This window comes from Sorex araneus, chromosome 5 (genome assembly GCF_027595985.1).
Source record: "Sorex araneus isolate mSorAra2 chromosome 5, mSorAra2.pri, whole genome shotgun sequence".
NCBI lineage: Eukaryota > Metazoa > Chordata > Mammalia > Eulipotyphla > Soricidae > Sorex > Sorex araneus.
The window spans coordinates 129,688,571-129,709,642 of NC_073306.1; the positions used below are offsets into that span (position 1 = coordinate 129,688,571).

The 21,072-nt window shown below is 55.9% G+C and overlaps 2 protein-coding genes across 7 annotated transcripts in view; one reads left to right on the forward strand and one right to left on the reverse strand.

The window, feature by feature from the left end:
• SLC12A5 (solute carrier family 12 member 5) overlaps positions 1 to 5,637 on the forward strand; it is a 45,624-nt gene extending 39,987 nt beyond the window's left edge. For both annotated transcript variants that reach the window (XM_055138114.1, XM_055138115.1), the window contains exons 22-26: positions 924 to 1,046; positions 1,142 to 1,341; positions 1,620 to 1,634; positions 2,020 to 2,153; positions 3,004 to 5,637. In XM_055138114.1, the coding sequence (XP_054994089.1) occupies positions 924 to 1,046; positions 1,142 to 1,341; positions 1,620 to 1,634; positions 2,020 to 2,153; positions 3,004 to 3,095 (564 nt within the window). In that variant the 3' untranslated portion in view covers positions 3,096 to 5,637. The remainder of the gene's footprint in view (positions 1 to 923; positions 1,047 to 1,141; positions 1,342 to 1,619; positions 1,635 to 2,019; positions 2,154 to 3,003) is intronic.
• An 886-nt stretch (positions 5,638 to 6,523) lies between these two features.
• The window catches only part of NCOA5 (nuclear receptor coactivator 5), a 37,654-nt gene continuing 23,105 nt past the window's right edge, over positions 6,524 to 21,072 (reverse strand). For 3 of the 5 annotated variants that reach the window (XM_055138149.1, XM_055138147.1, XM_055138146.1), the window contains 7 exons: positions 19,152 to 19,925; positions 15,866 to 16,174; positions 14,316 to 14,452; positions 11,166 to 11,292; positions 10,047 to 10,246; positions 8,653 to 8,973; positions 6,524 to 8,214 (listed from right to left, as the gene is read on the reverse strand). In XM_055138149.1, the coding sequence (XP_054994124.1) occupies positions 7,628 to 8,214; positions 8,653 to 8,973; positions 10,047 to 10,246; positions 11,166 to 11,292; positions 14,316 to 14,452; positions 15,866 to 16,174; positions 19,152 to 19,925 (2,455 nt within the window). In that variant the 3' untranslated portion in view covers positions 6,524 to 7,627. Of the gene's footprint in view, positions 8,215 to 8,629; positions 8,974 to 10,046; positions 10,247 to 11,165; positions 11,293 to 14,315; positions 14,453 to 15,865; positions 16,175 to 19,151; positions 19,926 to 21,072 lie in introns of all 5 variants that reach the window. The other 2 variants (XM_055138148.1, XM_055138151.1) reach the window with 2 other exon arrangements.

Here is a 21,072-nt window from a genome sequence, read left to right on the forward strand (position 1 = left end):
TGGGGGTCCCTCAGGGCCTTGGGCTGTCGCACAGAGCAGAAGGTTGGGGCCGAGGGGGGTGGGGGTGATGGTGCAGCTGGCAAAGTCCTTGCCTTGAATGCTGCCCTCCGGGGTTCCTTCCCGGAACCCCATATGGTCCCCTTCAGTTCTGAGTGCAGAGCCAGGAGGAAGCCCTGAGCACAGCCAGGTGTGACCCCAAAACCTCCCCCCAAAAGAAAGCTGAGGCCTGAAAAATGGGGGACGAGGGGTTCTGTGGCAGACCCCAGAGAGTGGGTAACGGGACCACTTGGGATATGGTTTCTCAGGGGTCGTGGGTATGTGTGTCAGATCTTCCAGAAATGGGGTATGGATGAGACCCCCAGATTCCAGGGAAGGGGGCCCTTGGGGGGCAGGGCTGGGTCCGAGTTGTCCCAGAGGTGTTGGTGGTCTGCCCCAGAGACTGGCGACTGGTGCTGAGGGTGGGGGGTCAGGGCGATGGGTGTCCCGGGCGTTAGGAGATTGCCCTGGGCTTGCGGCTGAGGCCTCCTGAGGGGACTGAGAGACCCCTCTGAGCAGCTGCGGGCTCTTGGGGGGACAGACGTGAAAATGGTGGGAGGAGCTGGAGCGATAGCACAGCAGGGAGGGCGTTTGCTTTACACGCGGCCAACCCGGGTTCGATCCCCAGCATCCCATAGGGTCCCCTGAGCACCGCCAGGAGTAATTCCTGAGTGCGGAGCCAGGAGTAACCCCTGAGCATCGCCGGTGACCCAGAAAGAAAAAAAAAGTGGCGAGAAAGGGCCTATGTCTGAGCCCTCGGGATGCCGGCCTCAGTGCTCAGAGCCTGCGGGCGCAGTGCTCAGGCTTCGGTGGCCAGGGAGGGCACTGAGCAGGGCAGCGGCCGCTGGCGCCTCAGCTCTGCCCGTCTGGCCCGCACTGCTCCGTAGATCCAGAGCATCACGGATGAGTCCCGCGGCTCCATCCGGAGGAAGAACCCGGCCAACACTCGGCTCCGCCTCAACGTCCCGGAGGAGACGGCTGCGGACAGCGAGGAGAAGCCGGAGGAGGAGGTGTGTGGGGGCGCGGGGCGGCCCTCACCGGCGGGGGCGGAACCGTGGGGCTCCAGAGGGGACACGAGCCGCGCCCTGCCTCGCTCGCCCCTCAGGTGCAGCTGATCCACGACCAGAGCGCCCCCAGCTGCCCCAGCAGCTCCCCGTCTCCGGGGGAGGAGCCCGAGGGGGAGGGGGCTGCGGACCCCGAGAAGGTGCATCTCACCTGGACCAAGGACAAGTCGGTGGCCGAGAAGAATAAAGGCCCCAGCCCTGCCTCGACCGAGGGCATCAAGGACCTCTTCAGCATGAAGCCGTATGGGCCTGGGGGGCTAAGGGCCGAGGTTTGGGGTGAGCTGCAGGGTCTTGCCCCCCCGCAGAGCGCCAGCCGGCAGAAGGGGTGCTGCTTTGGCGGTGGGACTCGGCCCAGGCCTGTCTCTGTGGGCGGACTGGGGTGGGCGGGGCTGGCACGCTGGGGGGAGGGGGAGGAGGGGGCAGGACCACCATGCCTGAGAGTGGGTGATGGGCTCAGCTCCTGAGCGTCGCCCCCCTTTTTCTGACCCCTCTCCTCTCTTTGCTTCATGTTTTCTGAAGGGAGTGGGAAAACCTGTAAGTATTCCTACGGGAGGGGGGTGGGGGGATCCCCGGGGCCAGAGCCATAGTCCAGTGGGGAGGGCTTTTGTCTTGCATGTGGCCAACTGGGGTTCGATCCTCGGTACCCCATTAGGTTCCCCAAGCACCGCCAGGAGTGATTCCTGAGTGCAGAGCCAGGAGGAACCCCTGATCCTCTCTGGGTGTGACCCAAAAAGCAAAAAAAAAAAAAAATTCCCCCCTCCCCTCCCGGGAGTCTGCCAGAGTCCCTGCTCTCCTATTCTGACCTTCCCCCCGCCCCCCCCCCCCCCCCGCTTTGGGGCGTCTGGAAAGCCGCGGCCCGAGTGGCCGACCAGCCCCCGTGCCCGCGCGCCGGCCCACGCGCTCCTGTCCGCGCCCGCAGGAACCAGTCGGACGTGCGGCGCATGCACACGGCGGTGCGGCTGAACGAGGTCATCGTGCAGAAATCCTATGACGCCAAACTTGTTTTACTCAACATGCCGGGGCCTCCCCGCAACCGCAATGGCGACGAGAACTGTATCCTGGGCCTAAGGCGGGGTTTGCGGCCGCGCTGGGGGCGGGCCTGGGGTACATAAGCGGCCGGCTGGGGTCAGCACCACGGTCAGGGCTGTCGTGACCGCCTGGCGGGGAGGGAGGGGCACACCCCGCGGTGTCAGGGATCACTCCTGGTGGGCTGGGGGACCATGTGGGGTGCCGGAGACAGAACCCTCGTCGGCCTCATACAATGCAAGAACCCTATCTGTTGTACTCTGGTTTCCTCCTCCCTCCCTCCCTCCCTCCCTCCCTCCCTCCCTCCCTCCCTCCCTCCCTCCCTTCCTTCCTTCCTTCCTTCCTTCCTTCCTTCCTTCCTTCCTTCCTTCCTTCCTTCCTTCCTCCCCTCCTTCCTTCCCTTCCTTCCTTCCTTCCTTCCTTCCTTCCTTCCTTCCTTCCTTCCCTCCTCCCTCCTTCCTTCCTTCCCTTCTTCCCTTCCTTCCTTCCTTCCTTCCTTCCCTCCTTCCCTTCCTTCCTTCCTTCCCTCCTTTCCTTCCTTCCTTCCTTCCTTCCTTCCTTCCTTCCTTCCTTCCTTCCTTCCTTCCTTCCTTCCTTCCTTCCTTCCTTCCTTCCTCCTTCCTTCTTTCCTCCCTCCTTCTTTCCTTTCCTCCCTGCTTCCTTTCTTTTCTTTTCCTTATTTTTTATTTTTTGCTTTTTTGGGTCACACCCAGTGATGCTCAGAGGTCACTCCTGGCTCTGCTCTCAGGGATCACTCCAGGTGGGCTCAGGGACCATACGGGGTGCCAGGGATGGAACCCGGATCTGCCAGGTACAGCAAGGCAAGAGCCCTCCCCGCCATTCCTGCCCCCCGGTTGTCTCCTTGACGGGCGCACAGACATGGAGTTCCTGGAGGTCCTCACCGAGCACCTGGACCGGGTGATGCTGGTCCGCGGCGGCGGCCGCGAGGTCATCACCATCTACTCCTGAGAGCCAGGACCTGCCACCCGGGCCGAGCGCGCCGGCCGGCGGCCCCGGAGCCCGCGCCGCGCCCCCCGCCGCTGTCACCGTTTACATCCAGACCCCGCGCCCGCGCCCCTCCCCACCCCGCCCGCTGCCTGCAGCCCGGAGGCCACGTCCGTCGGGGCGGACTCGGAGACCACCGTCCACGCGCGGAGCCCGGAGCCCCCAGCGCCCGGCCGGCGCGGGGGTGCGTCCGCCTCGGCTGGGCCGCGCTGCCCCTTTTTGTAAAACCCGATCTCGCCCCCCGCCCGCCAGAGGAGACGCTGCAATAAAGGCCGGGGCGGGGAGGCGCGGAGAGCGGAGAAGCTGGGGGGCTCGGAGGACCCCCCCTGGGGAGCCCGCGCCGCCCTTCCCCCTCTGCCCCGCGCGCCCCGTTCCTCGCTCCGCGCTCCTCCGGCGCAGCGCGGGGCCTCCCCGCTCCGGGCGCCCGGCGGGGCGCGGGGCGCGGGCACGGGCGCGGGCGGGGAGGCCGCTGCGCCGTCGCCGCCGCCCCTGCTCGCGGAGCGGCCGCGCGCGGGCCAGCGAGCCTATATATAGTGTACAGGAGACATCGCGTGTATTTTTAACGTCCCCATATTTCTGTGACTAGAAGCGCAACGGACTTGGCGCCACTGTCGCGCTCTTCCGCGGGGGGCGCCGGGACGGGCGGAGCGCCGGGGGTGGGGGTGGGGGTGCGGGTAGAGGGGGGGCCCGGGATGCCCGAGAGTGGAGAGCAAAGCGCTTTAGGCCCAGGCGGGCGTCGCGGCCCCGCTCCCGCCGCCTCGCCCGCGCCGCGCGCCCCTGCCCCGACCCTCCCCTCTCGTCGTGGCGGAGAAGAGGTGGGACGCGCGTCCAGCTTTTCCCGGACGCGCCTGCCCCCCCCCCCCAACGCCCCCCGCTCCAGGCGCGCGCGCGAGACCTCTCCGGCACTAAAGCTGGGGCCAGGGCGGGGGAGAGGGGCGCTCCTCGAGGGGGGGACACCGAGAGGCACTCGCCCCACCGAGGGAGCCCCGCTCCGGTGCCTTCGCGGGGGGAGCGGGCGTCTCCCCTCAGCCGGCCTGTCGCCTGCTCCCCCCCGTCGCCCATGGCTCCTCGCCAAAGACTGAAATCCGGGAGCTGGAGGGTGACCGTTAGCTCCCCGCTCCCCGGGACACGTGCGGGAGGAGGGGCGCGATTCAGGGCTAAGCGCCGGGTCCACCGCGGAAGCCCCCCGCCCCCCCAATCCGCACCGCCCAGGATGTCTCCTCCTCCGTCCCCATCGGCAGCTCTGGCTCGGCTCGGGGGTGGTACCCAGCCCCAGCCGCCCGCCTGCGCGACACGGGGGGGGGGGGGGAGGGGGGAGGGGTGCAGGCTTCGCTGCCTAGCAGCGTCTCCCAGAAACCAGGGCCCCGGAGGGCCCGAGCGGCCCCGTGCTTGGTTCTTAGCGCCTCTCTGCCCTCCCCAGGACTAAGGCCCTTTGGCTTCCCCCCCCTCCCTGGCGTAGGCGCTTCTGTCCCCAGAGAAGGCGCTGGGGCCGGGTGCCTTTACCCCAGGGCACATCACGACAGGGGACAGGCACTGCATGCTCGTTCCACCTGTGCCCTCCGGGACTGGGCACGGCACTCCCGCCCCGCCCCGAGGGCCCGACTCTCTCTCGCACCTAGTTAGACACCCTGCCCCCTCCCCGAGCTGGAGCCGCTGGGAACTCCTGACCTCACCATCCACTTCCTTTGAGCCCAAAGCAGAGCTGGAGCTCAGCGCCACGCAGTCTGGGGCGGCTGAGGCCAGAGGTAGAGCCGAGGGCTGGTCCGGTCTTCCAGGGAGCAATCAGAACGTTGGAGGTTTGGGACACCGCGGCGCCCCTGCCCCAGCGCCACACGGCCTCCCTGGGGAACCCCAGGTGGCTGAAGTCCTTTCAGGGCCTGGGAAGCCCCAGGCTCGAGAGACGGGCCAGGCAGGGGGGCAGGGGGCTGTGTGAACACCAATTAGGGAACCAAAGTTGCACTCTCTGGGCCTGGACTGTCTGGTTGGCAAGAGCAAAGTTTCCGTTGATGAAAACAAACGTTCCACAACAAACACCCAAGTTTTCTGTGCTACATGTGCAATATTTGTTATGAATGTCCTCACAAGTCACCCATCGGATCATCTTTATGACCACTGTAGCTAATGTTTCATGTCCATCCAAGTGACTTTAATTCGGAGTGCAATATTTCAATAGCCTTGTAGTGATAGTGTTGCTTTTGTTTTAGCCGATCTATGTGCAGGGCAATGCAATGAAGTTGAAAACCCTTGTAAATAGGAGAGGTTGCAAACCAAATCAAGAGTATTTATTACTATTATTAGGCCTGCCTTTACTTTCCAGTGTAAGTGTTTCGGTATTCCGCATTCTGCCTCAGTATTGATCTTGTGTTCTCTGTGCCAATATGAAAAGGAGAGGGTTGGTTCTTTCCTTTATTGTTGAATGCTCCCATTTAATGCTTTACAGCTTTTACTGTATTTTTTAGACTCCTGTCTGCACAAAATGCAATAAAAATAATTTTATTATACCCTTCACAGCTGTTGGGACCCTCAAGGGGGAAAATTTATGTGGGCCAAGAATTCCAAGTTTTCTCTGGGAAAACTTGTTTTGGGGTGTGTGTGTGTGGGGGATGCCTCTCAAGTGCTACTCAGGCCTGGGGCCCCCTGGATTTCTGGCCAGTGTGCCCACGGCGCTGAGCTAGGGATGGAGGATTCGGGGCTGCTGGCCCGGGCGGTGGTGGCAGAGATCCAGACCCTCCCAGGGGGCTCAGGGGAACCTGTCTGGCCCTGTTTTTTCCTGGGGTGGGGGAGCTCCCTAAGTAGTGCTCAGGGGACCCCCGAGGCCACTGCTGGCAATCAATATTCAGCCCGGTGCTGCTTGGGCCACCAAGGCACAGTCTGAGTCACACTGTGCCTTTTCCAAGGGCCTGGGCTGGGCCTCCTGGGTGGGCACTGTAGCGCCTGCGGCCTAGTGAGCACCTAAGGCAGGTTCAACCCTGCCGGCATCCGGGTCCTTGAGGCAGCCTCCCCCGAGTTCCTCAGGCGGCTGGCGCTCCAGTGCTCTCAAGGCTCTGCAGGTGCTGAGACCCAGGGCTCCCGCCGGCTCCCCGCACGATGGGCACGACAGAGTGGCGAGTGTGGCACTGGCCAGAAAGGGCTTCGCGCCCCCCCCCCCCTTCTAGGAGCATGAGTTCAAGGCTGCGACACACCGCGAGGCCACTCCAGCGAGGAGCTGGACAGCCCTAGGTGTCAGCAGACTCGGTGGGCTCACAAGAGCGAGAAGGAAGGCAGGGGGTTCTGAGGGCTGACGGCTGAGGAGTGAGGCCAAGCAGACTGGAACCCCCCAGCGGCCCCCGCTTCCCCACCCCCGACTCATACCTGCAGACAGTCATACACCCCAAAGACAACACAGCTTTTGCTTTTTCATTTTAATTAAAAATTAATCATCTCATTTATTAACAACACAAGAATTCCGAAGAGGGGGCAAAAAAAAAAAAACAAACAAAAACAACCCCGAAACAAAACAAAACACCCCACTATGTAACACAAACAGGTGAGAACATAAAACGCTGCCGGCTGGGGAACTTGAATTTTAAAACCACTGTTTCTTCAGCCACTGGCAGGGACCCGGCTGAAGTGACACCCAGGAAGTCACTTCCTGCCCGGGGCCCTTGAGCCCGAGCTCCACGAGCTCCACCGAGCACCGCCCCCGGGGGGAAGCTTCCTGGGCTGCCCGAGAGCACAGCCAGGAGTCCTCCCTCCAGGAAATGGCATTCCGGCTCCAAGTGGCGAGCAGCCCCGTGGCTCAAGATGCTGACATCACAGGGTCCCTACCTCCTGCTGCTCGGAAAGAGGAAGAGTTTGGATGAAGCCGGACATCGAAGCCCATCGCTCCAATCCGTCACCGAAAAACCAGTCACTCCCGCCGGACTCCCGCGTTGCCTTCTCAGAACAGAAACGTAAAGCGGGAGTCAGGCGGGGCCTGGTTCCGCAACACGGGCTGAACTGCTGGTGACCAGAGCTCTGCAGTGCACTGGGGTCTCCAATGAAATGAAAACAAACCCCCAAACCCAGCCTGGCTGGGCAGCGAGGTGCCGCCGAGTGTCCGAGGCGGGCGGGGCGGGTGGCACTTGTGCCTTCCAGGCCTCGGCCGGCCTGCCCGCGGCTGGGGACGAGGGGACGCCGGCCCACACTCGGCCCAGGCGGCCTCGCTCCGCCCAATCCCCCCAGCCCGGGAAAAGCTGTGAAACAGAAACTGAGCCCAGACGCCTATACTGTCTAGAGAACCCAGAGATACTCCTGCCCCCCGCCCCCCGCCCCAACCAGCAAAGAGAGACACCCCAAATGCAGTTTCAGCTCTGACTGGAGAAGCGACACAGCCTGTGTGGAAGTGACAGCAGGTGGCAGAGACTTATGACATTCGACGTGGCCCTGGGTAGGCGCCAAGAACATCCTCCGAGTAACTCTTATCGAGAACGCGGTAAATGGGAGGAGGCCGGGGACCGGGCAGCCACGCATGAGCCTCAGTAATGCCTCTGGTACGATCCCAGGGGGGCCTGGGGCCGCCCCACCTGCGCGCTGGTCTGGCTAACCAGGTGGGAGAGTGCCGGGCCACTCTGGATCAGGGTGTCCAGAGCCTTCTGTACGCTCGGATTGTCAAAGTTGATACCTGTGGAGGACACGGGCCTCTGGCTAGCCATGTTGCTGGCGGGCGCGAGGCGGCTGGCCGGCTGGCCGAAGAGCCCCTGGGCGGGGGCCCCGGGCCTGGGGCCCATGTTCCGAGCAGACCCCGCCTGTCCCAAGAGGTTTGGCGGCTGACTGCCAGAGGTCTGTGACCGTTGCGGAGGCTGGCTGTTCACCGCTGTGGAAAAATTCTGGTTCTGGTTTCCGGCAGCAACCGAGGGGGAGGCGGAGCTGCTGTTGGCCGCCACCGTGCCACTGTTGAAGAGGCTGAGGATTTTGGCCTGGAGCTCCTGCTGGGAGGTGGGGGGTGCGGTCGGCGCGGGTGCGGCGGAGGGGAGCACTTGGCTGCTCGGGAGCGCCTGCGAGCTGGGCTGCGTCTTCAGTGAGGCACCCGCAGCCGCCCCGAGTGACTGGCGGGATAGCGGCCCTGGGAGGCAAAGGGGCGAATCTGTTGACAGCCCCTGCCAGGGGCGGAGGCCTCATACCCAGGGCCGCACAACCACCACTAGTCACAGTCATCACACAGTCACAGACTAGGACACGGGCTTCCCCAGGGGGCCGTTTCCAGGAAACAGCCTGGCTCCCCCGAGGCTGACTCGGGCAACCGAGGCATCCCTCGGGTTACGGGGAGCCGCAGGGCCCGTCCACTCCCCGCCGCATTCGCTGTAGGGCCCAGAATTCAATGCCCCCCCTCACCCCCCCATCAGGGATCAATGCATCGCGTCAGCATGGACGCCTCGGGCGCCCAGGGCAGGGCTCCTCTCCCTCCGCCACCCCGAGCCCGGGGCCCGCCACCTCCCCGCAGAGCCTGGGGTTAGAGAAATGCAGAGTCAGAACTTCACCTCGGCCCTGCCACGTAGCTCACCAGGCAGAGAGTCGGCGCTGCTCCGCATCAGCCGCTCCTTCCGCTCCCGCAGGTAGTTGATGATCTTGTCCGTCTCCTCGGCGGTGAGGTACCGGTTGTCCGCCAGCAGGTTGATGAGGCTCTGGATGGCCGGCGGGTGCCCGCCGCGCAGCCCCTCCTCCGGGCCCCCACGCTCTCGCTCCTGCAGGATGGCCTCGTCGGCCATCTTGGCCGCCTCTCGGGCAATCTCCTCCCGCTCCTTTTCCCGGCACTCATTCTTGTAGCGCTCGTAATTTCTGGCCACCAGCACCATGGCGTCCGCCTGGGGCATGTTTCGATGCTCTGCGGGAGGGAATGACTGAGTTATTTTCTCCAGCAACTCATCTGGGTGGCCGGCGGCTGGCCACGACCGGGCCTTCCCTGACCTCGAACCTGAACGAGAGCCATTTCCATGACCAAAGTCATGGGGTGGCGAGGGGGGCGGGGTGGGCCGGACAACAAGGAAGACCGGGAAGGCAATCACCCCCTCTGTTCAGGACTGGCTCTCTGGGAAACTGCAAGATCACAGACTGAGTTAAAACCAAAGGAACACGGCATCTCCCACGGCCTGACAAATACCATGACAAGAACCAGCCTGGAGAGCTCCAGGGGGCCGAAAAGCCCTTCTGGAAAGCCTAGCCCTCCACTGCGCGCCTCCCTCCGGAGCCAGCCAGCCTTCTGCTTTGCAATTCATTAGTTCAAAGGTCATGGATTAAAATCAAACTGTGACCCTAAACAACCCCTTCTCCTCACCAACGAGTGACATGAGTTACAGGGTGGTGAGGTTTCTCGGCACTTAATATAAACGTCCTCATCCTCCTTCGGGACGCTCTGAGACAGGCGCAGGCCCGGGTCCCTGAAGATAACGATCCGGCTGTGCTCGGGAGACGCACCGCGGCTGGAGTGGGTGCCAAGCATTAGGAACTGCTTCAGAGCAGAGCTGGAAGAACCGATCCTGGGTCCCGGCTGTCTTCCCCAGCACACCTAACAGCTGTTTCTCTGCGCCTGGGGCAGGTCTGGGGAGAGCAGGGTTCGAGCCACTGCCAGCAGGAAGCCCTGAGCTGTGCTGGAACCGGCTCTCACCGGCTGAATTGCGCGGGAGGCTGCAAACAGGCGTCTTTCCACCCCTCCCACTGCCTGAACCGTCTGTGAGACATTTGCCGGCACACCCCAGGGCTCATGCCGTGTCAAGCACTAGCGACCCCAGAAACACGCACCAAACAGAGTCACTAAGGCGGTATCTCCTCTGGGGCGTCTGTAAGTCACACCCCAGCTCAGTGGCCAGGCATAGACCCCTGCACAAAAGCCACTGCCGAGCCCGGCCACACGAAGGAACGAAGCACTGCAGCTGCGGGTCCCGGCCCCGGTGCCCGTACCTTGTGGGGTCCCGAACATGATGTTGACCGTACAGGAGCGGTGAATCTGGTGCTGCTGGGTGATGACGATGGCAAAAGGAGACCCGCCCCTGCTGACGTCCTCCAAGGCCTGGGACAGTGACACCTCTGTGTTGAGGAAGATCAAGTCCACTACCATGCCCAGGTCTCGCACCTTGCGCCCCACAGACTCGGCATAGTCTCTGCGGACAGAAACGGGGGCCCGGTGAGCGCTCCCGGCTGGCTCGCCAGCAGTGGCCCCCGGCAGGACGGCCACCGAGCGCCTCGGGCTGGCCTGGCCGGGGCTCTGCCTGTGCCCTCTCTGGGTGCAGGAACGAGACCGCCGCGCAGCCAGGCTGGGGAGGGGCAGGAGCCGTCTTTCACGCCGACGGCCCCCCCTCTCACTGAGACCTGCAGCACCGTCCCTCTCCCTACACGGCCTCCAAGTCGGCGCTGTGGCCCAAGCGGCTAGAAGGGGCACAGGTCCTTGCCTACACCTAAGGAAAGGGGGCGTTTAGCGCTACCCGCCAAAGGGTACGCCAGTACCAGACTCTGGCTCGGTGAGCGGGGTGGCTTAGCTGCCCGACAGCCGCAGCAGACTGTAAAGGCCAGGAAATCCCCCCGCCAGTCTCCGTGGCCCCTTAAAGAGGAATCCCACCATCAGCTGGAAAGAGGGTCACACGATCCAGCCCTGGGCAGGGAGATGGCCCCAGCACAGCTGGCTGACACTCAGAAACGGAAGCGTGAGCCGGGTCAGGTCAGGAAGATGCAGTCCTGGGGAAGAGACGCGCTCTCCCCACCGGGTGGGCTGGGGCGTATGGGGCCGCCGCCCTGGCGCCTTCCCCAGCCAGAGGGCCTCCCCGAGAGTCAAGGCCACTCAGAGTCCAAGTCTCGAGAGCATGAGGGGGGGGCGGGGAACCCCAGATGCAGCCTCACCTAAACTTCCCAGTCAAGCAAACGTTTCCCTTCGGGGCCTAAGCCAGTTTCAGTGGACTCTCTGTGACCTAAACCCGGCAAACGCTGGCCCCAGCAGTGCCAGTACAGTCCAAACTCAGCGCAGAGCCGTGAGAGCCTGAATCTCTCTTCCGGGCCTTCCCCTTCCTCAGGAGAAGGGCTTCTTACTTAGTCTGCTTGTTCACCACAATCACAGAACAATCAACAGGCCGCTCCGCGTCAAATCGTCTCTGGATTTCCTCAAAATATTGACGGTAAAGCTCTTCTCTACGCCGTTCTTCCCGTTTCAAACGTTCTGCAAGACACCAATCGGGGAAAATGAAACAGACCGTGCCTTTCTAGAAAGTCAGTCACTGGAGCCCTGAGCCACCTGCAGAACAGGTTGGAACACGCGCGCGTGCAGACTCTAAATTAATTCTCCCGACTAATGACTTCCAACGGCTGGCTCTGCAGAGTCGCTGGTTCAGTTGTAAAAAGATTTAAAGCCACTTCTCTAGACCAGGGTCTGTTTCACTTTACCACTCGCATTTTTTTTTTTTTTTTTTTTGCTTTTTGGTCACATCCAGCATTGCTCAGGGGTTACTCCTGGCTCTGCACTCAGGAATTACTCCTGGCGGTGCTTGGGGGACCATATGTGACGCCGGGGATTGAACCCAGGTCAGCTGCATGCAAGGCAAGCGCCCTACCTGCTGTGCTATCCCTCAGGCCCCACGCATGCTTTTTTGCCAGAGAAATTTCTGAGTGACTCTGGGTATATAAATGTATAAAATATACATTTACTGATAATAAAAAAAATAAACAACTCTCATTTAGTTGGAGCCATGCCCATTTTTAGTCTCTAGGCTACATTCTTCGTCCTCTCTCCAGCTGCAGACTGGCCCACGGGCGGGCAGGCGGCAGAGCCATGGCGGAGGAACGCTGCTCGAGACGACCTTCCTAAAACACTTTCTTCCTGGTATAAATACACTGGAGCAGGAGGGCGGGAGTCGGCGCAGGCCACGGTTAGAGGAACACCTCACCTGATACCGGCCGCCAAACTTTTCTCGAGAAAGGCTGCTCCGAGGTTATTCTTCCCCAGCTGTGGTTCACCTAATGCTCTCTCACCCTGAACCTAAGTCAACTGCACCCAGGCTGTGCTCTTTCTCTAGCCCCTGCAGGACGGCACTTGGTATTACTGTAATCTATTCTTATTGACAAGCATGTGCAATTCGCTTCTACTCTGGAGAAAAAAGTCAGGTAGTAAAGTTTTACAACAAATTTAAATGAGGTTCTTTAAGCCAACGTGTTCGTGTATAAAACTTAAAACAATTGTAAAGGTGTGCTGAGAAAAAGCAGGTTTAAAAAAGACCGTTATCAAATGGTGCTGGCACAACTGGACAACCACATGCAAAAAAATGGGCTTAGACCTTGACCTGACACCATGCACAAAAGTCAGATCAAAATGGATTAAAGACCTCAACATTAGACCACAAACCATAAGGTACATTGAAGACAAGGTCGGCGAAACCCTCCACGATATTGAAGATAAAGGTATCTTCAAAGGTGACACGGAACTAAGCAATCTAGTAAAAACAGAGATCAACAAATGGGACTACATTAAACTAAAAAGCTTCTGCACCGCAAGAGATACAGTGACCAGAATACAAAGACTATCCACAGAATGGGAAAGGATATTTACACAATACCCATCAGATAAGGGGTTGATATCAATGGTATATAAAGCACTGGTTGAACTCTACAAGAAGAAAACATCCAACCCCATCAAAAAATGGGGCGAAGAAATGAACAGAAACTTTACCAAGGAAGAAATACGAATGGCCAAAAGGCACATGAAAAAGTGCTCTGCATCACTAATCATCAGAGAGATGCAGATCAAAACAACTTTGAGATAAGATACCACCTCACACCACAGAGACTAGCACACATCCAAAAGAACAAAAGCAACCGCTGTTGGAGAGGATGTGGGGAGAAAGGGACCCTTCTTCACTGCTGGTGGGAATGCCGACTGGTTCAGCCCTTCTGGAAAACAATTTGGACGACTCTCAAAAAATTAGATATTGAATTCCCATTTGACCCAGCAATACCACTGCTGGGAATATATCCCAGAGAGGCAAAAAAGTACAATCGAAACAACATCTGCACATGTATGTTCATCGCAGCACTGTTTACAATAGCCAGAATCTGGAAAAAACCCGAATGCCCCAGAACGGATGACTGGTTGAGGAAACTTTGGTACATCTATACAATGGAATACTATGCAGCTGTTAGAAAAAAGGAGGTCAAGAATTTTGTAGTCAAGTGGATGGGCATGAAAAGTTTCATGCTGAGTGAAATGAGTCAGAAAGAGAGAGACAGACATAGAAAGATTGCACTCATCTATGGTATATAGAATAACAGAGTGGGAGACTAACACCCAAGAACTGTAGAAATAAGTACTAGGAGGTTGACTCCATGGCTTCGAGGCTGGCCTCACATTCCGGGGAAAGGTCAACTCAGAGAAGCGATCACCAACTACATTGTAGTCGAAGGCCATGTGGGGGAAGGGAGTTGCGGGCTGAATGAGGGCTAGAGACTGAGCACAGCGGCCACTCAACACCTTTATTGCAAACCACAACAGCTAATTAGAGAGAGAAAGCAGAAGGGAATGCCTTGCCACAGTGGCAGGGTGGGGTGGGGGGGAAATGGGATTGGGGAGGGTGGGAGGGACACTGGGTTTACGGGTGGTGGAGAATGGGCACTGGTGAAGGGATGGGTTCCCAAACTTTGTATGAGGGAAGTATAAGCACAAAAGTGTATAAATCTGTAACTGTACCCTCACGGTGATTCTCTAATTAAAAATAAATAAATTTAAAAAAAAAATGAAGAAACTGTTATCACATGAATAATAAGAAGTTTTAATACACGATAAAAGCTTACTTACCAAAAAAAAAAAAAAAAAAAAGACCGTTATCTCTCTTTACCTGAAAAAGGAGACGCTATGTAAAAAAGATGAGAAAAACCCACGGGTTGCATAAGTAACGCTGATATGTGCACTTATGTGGTCAATGGGCAGAAAGCAAGCACTGAGCTTCTTCAGTTCTAATTTGTGGTTAATTTCTTACTGCTGGGTTTGCAGATTTACTTTTTGTAAGTGGACTAGACTTGACGAAGATTCTAACTTGTGTCTAAAAATTTAATTTCAAGCTGAATATTCCCTATACACTAAGAAGCTATTTGTAGTTCTTTTTGTGAACTGTTTTAAACCAAGACATTCACTCTTTATATCTAGTTATTATTTTCCTCTGCAAAATTCTATCAATAATGTTTCTTCTACTTTACCTTTTGCACGGGACTGACTTTCTGGGCCCGGAGGGCCTCGTCCATCGAAACTATCTCTGTACCGATCAAAATAAGAGTCATCTTTCCTCCTGCAATAGTCATCCATCCGTAGGTATCGGTCGTAAGAACCTTCTCTCCTGAAAAGTTAAAGGAATTTGTACAAGGTTAAACTGTCCTATTCTAAAAAAAAAAAAAAAAAAAAAAAAAAAAAAAAAAAAAAAAAAAGATCAGACAGGATTCCTCCAGACTCAGTGAGGAAGGAGGCATAGTAAGGCACGGACTTTGATGAAATACATGACACTCGAATCCAAGACTCACCGCTTACACCTTGCAGCTGCAGCTAGCTAAGCTGCCTTGGAAAACAATGTGCACAGCTCCTGGCACAGAGCAAATGCAAAATAATGGTAGTAATTATTGATGTGACCTTTGAGAAACCATTCCACAGCTCCCTAATCCCTACATGTATATAGGTGCTGGGGAGGTAAGTTCATGCTTTTTTTTTTTTTTTTGCGGGGAGTGGTCACACCTGGTGATGCTCAGGGTTACTCCTGGCTCTGTGTTCAAGAATCACTCCTGGCAATGCTTGGGAGACCAAATGGGCTGTCAGAGATTGAACCTGGGTCAGCTGTGTGACGAGGCAAAAGCTCCCCTACTGTACTATGTCTCTGTCCCCGCAAGCACAGGCTTTACATGTGCTCTGGGGTTAATCCCCAGAACTGCAGTCACTGCACCCCTGCAAGTAAATCCCAGGCATCACCAGGTTTGCTTACTTGTTCTGGTTTTGGGGCCCAGGCTCCGGGTACCGCTCCTTGTGTTCACTCACAGTGGGGCTCTGGGGATATGTGGTGGCAGGGACTGAACCTGAGCCAGCCTTGGGAAAGGCAAGTGCCCTGCCCACTGCACTATCTTCCTGGGCCCCTGTATTCTCCTTTCCTAAAAACCCTGTAGGAGTGCAATCTTCCTCTTGGAGAGCCCGGCAAGCTACCGAGAGTATCCCACCTGCATGGCAGAGCCTGGCAAGCTCCCCGTGGCGTATTTGATATGCCAAAAACAGTAACAAGTCTCACAATGGAGATGTTACTGGTGCCCGCTCAAACAACTCGATGAATCACGGGACAACAGTGCTACAGTGCATACGCAGGAGTGAAACTGGTGAGTCACCATAATCGATAATGTTTAATTCTTTGAGGGATCGCCAACCTATTTTCCACAGCAGCTATACTATTTTACATCTTCACCAGTATTATATGAGGGCTTTCATTTTTCTAAACACTGTTAACACATTTTATATTTTTATTTACTCAACTTTCACAGTGCCCACACACTATGCACTGCATTTGTTTTTCCATCTGCACGACGTCGCCTCTCACGGGACAGAGGGAGCGAGAGACACCCAGATTTCTTCACTGAGCACTCTCTGTCACTCAGGCACATATTCGCAGTGCGCTGAGCAGCGTTTTCACCACGTCCCACTGGAGCTTAAGGCCGGGAACATCACTGACCGGACACTTCCCACCAGGCAGACCTGCTGAAAAAGAGCAACGCCGTACCTGTACATGGAGTCTCGGGAGTCCCTCATGTCTCTGTATCTGTCGTACACGGGGTCCCGGTGGTCTCGAAAATCCCTCGAGTCCCTCAGGTCCCGGAAGTCCCTGAGATCCCTCATGTCCCGAGCATCGCGCAGACTCCTGCCGTCCCTGTGGTCGCGCATGTCTCTGCCGTCCCTGTGGTCACGCATGTCTCTGCCATCCCGGGCATCCCGGCCGTTCCTGCCATCCCTGGGTTCTCGCCTTGGACTTCCTCGAATTGGGGACCGGTCACGCCTGGTGTCTCGGCCGTCTCCAAACCCATAGGGATCTCTGTGGGAGGCAGCAAGGAGACTCTCAGCAAGAGGCAGTGGCGAGCCAACAGCTTTTCACTGGCAAAGGATCCCACCCTCCAGACATTGTTTTTCTCTGAAACATAATGAGAACATGATAAAAAATGTTTTCTTAAGTATATCCACTCATCTGGTCAGCGAATAAAGACATGAAGGATTGGACTATCAAAAGAAGACTGTATGATCCAGAGCCAAAGGCTTGAGCAGTCAAATTTAGGCTTCAGGGAGTGAGTCAGTACCACTTACGCAGGCCCAACCATCACTTCAGCCTCAGCGGGTTTTTAAAGTGAAAGAAAGCCTCTTATCCCAAGGAGCTATTTTCTCCCACCAAACTTGTCTGATTTTAAAAGGGGAAAGAAGTCGGGGGGCATTTTAAAGACATAAACAAGAGTCCTAAGAAAGAACAAAGGGCACAACCTCACACAAAGGAGCTGTTCCAAATACAGAAAGCTCTGCTGTAAAAAGAGGGCTGGAGGGTAGACAGTACGGCAGACAGGGCGCCTGCCTTGCACGCAGCCAACCTGTGTTTGATCCCTGGCAGCCCGTATGGCTCCCTGAGCACTGACAGAAGTGAGTCTTGAGTGCAGAGCCAGGAGTAATCCCTGAGCATCAAAAGGCATGGCCCCAAAACAAAACAAATAAACAACAAAAATAATAATGAAAAACACCAAAACCCTTTCTAGGGGGCAAGTCCAGTGCCAGGAGACAGATCTGAGAGAAGGAAGAACGCGGCGGCGTCTCTCCACACGGCTCCCGGCAGCGGGCCTCTCCACCTGAGCTCTGTGCGGAATCTGGTGCTCTGGTTCTTATTTGGGATAGAATTTAAAATCTGATTAAATTTTGCTCGTAACTGCTTACTGGCGTGTGTGTGGAGGGCACTTGGCCCCCTCAGGGGCTCCTCCCAGCAAGGGGCCGGGGGCTCATTACTGACAGTGCTCGGGGCCCGAGTCATGCAGAGACTGAACCTGGGTTTCCCGATGCAAAGCAGAGGCTCAGTTGAGCCGTCACGGTGGCACTCGGGCTCAGCGCTCTGCCCAAGACCGTCGCCATCCTGGATCTCGCCTCCCCAAACAGCTAGAGTCAAACTTATTTAACACAGTCCCACTCCAGACTTGATCAACTCTGCCAAAAATCATCTTCCTCGGTACCAAGATGACAGTCCCTAAACGTCTTTCCTCCCTGTCCCTACCAATTCACTTGAATTCTATAGACTTTCCCTCTTCATTCCCGCTGGATTGATGAATTCACTCTGAATCCTTACTTCTAAGGGACACCGGCAAGTTCTCAAAACACAAATGCCCTTCTCTGCGCAATCATCCAGATTTTAGTGCATTCGACATATAACTAAAAGACTAATCACTCAAATTTCTCTACCTGTTACCAACTATAACTCAGCTTTCGTGCTTTGGGCACCCCCTGCCTGTGCTTCTTGGTTCAAACCTCACATTTTGGGGGGAGGAAAGAGGGGACAGTCCACACCCACTGTGTTCAAGGGAGCGTATGTGGTAGTAGGAATGAATGAACTGAGCTCGGTATGGCTATGTGCAAGCAAGCGCCTTACCTGCAATATCTTTTCCTGGCCCCAACCCCCCCTTCTGCTCATGCTGCTGTCCTACGGTTTAACTCACACGGCAGGTCTGTCTCAACATTTCTGTTCATTATGGGTTTTCAAGCTGGATTTTTTTTTTTTTTTTGCTTGTGCTAATCTAAGTATTGCCCCATCCTCATGAGCACTTTATCTCATCTCTCCTATAAATGCTGCTCTTTCCTCCGTTCTTGGAGCACTTCTAGTACTCATCTCAACGATTTGCCTTCGCTCATCTTCTCTGACCCACTTTCAGGATTATCTCCCACGTGAAACTTGGATCAACTCTCTTCCAACTTTCCCAGCAGGCTGGGCCTCCTGCGCCCTCACTGTCTGAACCCAGCGGCGCGGTACTGGCGCCCGTCTCCTGAGTCCACCTCAGCCTTCCCACCTCGCTGCGCTCTCGGGACCAGCCTTCCACATCGCTGCTAACTAGGCAAGGGGTTTCCACCTGAGGCTTCGACCTGAGCAGCAGGCACAGACCTATCCTCACTTCCAGACCTGGTGACGTTTCCTGTCTTCCCCTATATCCTAGCTCCACTCTCTCCCGGCATTCTGGACGCCGCAGGCCTGTTGACTCGTGCAGTGGTTGTCCTTTCCTTGGCCGCGAGACCAGAACAACAAGGACAAGTGAAGTCCGACTCTCCGCTCTATTCCGACTACGGAGACACACGGCCAGTCACGCAGCAGACGTTCAATGGGTGTGTTGGCTGAATCTCGTCCCTGGACATTTCTATCATGGCACTGAACGCTCGGTGCCGTGAGAGTTAACTCTGCTTCCCTCCCTACCCAACGGAAAGGCTCTCCTATCCCTGGGGCAGAGCAGAGTGCAGAAAGTGGTTAGTAAGCTTAACTAAGCTTTGTTTTTGTATTTTTATCTTTTACCACAAATACACATTCACCATGAATATTAGAAAACCTTGGCAGAAAACCTCCATTTCACCACACAGACATACCAAAAACAAGTTAAATACCAGTTGTATTTCTATGAAAAGTCCTTGCCATATATTTTACGGCTCCTGATTTGTGGGGACATAAATGAGAGACTGGGGACTATAAAGAGGGCAGTAAATAAGCACTGCACTCTAGCACTGTTGTCCCGTTGTTCATTGATTTGCTCGAGCGGGCACCAGTAACGTCTCCACTGTGAGACTTCTTGTTACTGTGTTTGGCATATCGAATACACCACGGGTAGCTTGCCAGGCTCTGCCGTGCGGGCGGGATACTCTCGGTAGCTAGCCAGGCTCTCCGAGAGGGGCGGAGGAATCGAACCCGGGTCAGCTGCGTGCAAGGCAAACGCCCTACCCGCTGTGCTATCGCTCCAGCCCCTCAGCTAAATAAATTTAAAAAATGTAAAAAAGTACAGACTAACCTTTCCTCCTCCGTGAAGAAGAATTTCGCACGAAGGAGACGGTGGTCTGATCTCGTTTGGAATTTTGGGACAACAGCGACATCAGTCAGGCAAAATCGTTGATTGACTATGATGTGGTCAACTTCGAAGTGGAACTGTCCACCAGGAGACTCCCATGTCCAGCGTTTAGATTCGGCCTTCTGGAATAGCGAGTTACCGTGGATGGTCTGGGTCGACATGATGAACTCAGACAGTCTCACACCCTGTTTGTCCCATTCTAGGCCGTGGGTCCCGATATGGAGTTCTTCGGGGAACCTTCTCGGTCCTATCTTGGCATTAAAATCACCAACAATGACCTTGTAGAAGGTGTGGTCTTCTTTATAGAACTTCTCCAGCTCCATGTAAAAGTGCTCAATTTCTTCTTCGTCGCAGTTGGATGTTGGTGCGTAGACGACGAAGATAGAAACTGCCGGCAATGAGTCACAACTATTCAAATGTAAGCGTCCAATTCGGGCTGTTAGGCATTTGAATGAGTCTATGTTCATGGCCACGGTCGTGTTGACGAGGACACCGACACCACCGACGCCTCTACTGTCACATGTTCCGAGGAACAGTTCTTCTCCAGTGTCAAAGGCAGCTTGATACGATCGATGCCTTCTCGTCTCGGTCAGTCCAATGATGTCGTACTTGATCTTCTGTGCTTCCACCATCAGTTCGTCGATGGCTGCTTCCGATGCCAGCGTACGTGCGTTGAAAGTACAGACAGTCATTTTAGTCTTTCTTCGTTGTGGCTGCCTAGTTGTAGGATAACATTGTGTTTATCCTTTCAGCCTTGCCGCAGAACTTAGGTTTATTGGGTTATTCCCATCACAGTGCTCCCGAGTGACTCCCATTCCTTTATCTGTAAACTCTTCTCAGTACTCTCCTCCCCAACCAATTAATCACCTTTTCCCCTAATCAGATTCTGTTAACTTGTAAGATCAGATCCTTCTAAGGACACTGAACCTGTATCATAAGTTATATCTTTGGCATAGTTTACCTTAAAGCAATGTCCTTTCTGTATGTCACAGGAAGACAGTTAATATTATGCTTTTGTAACTTGGGAGTTGATTGACTGCAAATAATATTCACTCCTGGGCATCTGCTTTCTCAACTCAGTTGCCCTTAGTTCCTAGCAACCCAAAAGCAGGGTCCCGACGAGGGACTGAATGGACCCAGGGCAAGCTGTGAGCTACCCTGGCATTGAAATGGGCCAGGCAAAGCATCACAATCAATACTCCAATACTCAGCTATAGATCAAGAGCATGGTCATAGACAAACTCTGTCATGACCCAGAAGAGGCAACTCAGTAAGGACCCTGCTGGGTTAGGAAGACTAATCTGGCCTGAGGACTGTGGTCTGGGATATATAGTGAGATGTCCTCAGGAAGAACCAAACTTTAAGCTTGATACATCTCTTAGTGTGCTCACACAAAAATGACATTGCTAGAAACATTAGAAGTAAATTTGCTACAACTATTTAAGTGGATTACTAGCTGGGGAAAGAAGGAAGCAACACGCCCTGGATGGGATCCCCTCACGTTATCTCCTGGTAGCACTGTTGTCCCGTTGTTCATCGATTTGCTCGAGCGGGCACCAGTAACGTCTCCATTGTGAGACTTGTTACTGTTTTTGGCATGTCGAATACACCACGGGTAGCTTGCCAGGCTCTGCCGTGCGGGCGGGATACTCTCGGTAGCTTGCCGGGCTCTCTGAGAGGGATGGAGGAATCGAACCTGGGTCGGCTGCAGCCGCGTGCAAGGCAAATGCCTTACCTGCTGTGCTATCACTCCGCCTATCTCCTAGTAATCTGGAGTCATCTCCTTAGATGAGATTTTGTCCTTGAGTTGATCTCCTGGAGGAGTGGCCTTACCTCTCTTTGTTGATTTGTTAATGTTCAACCC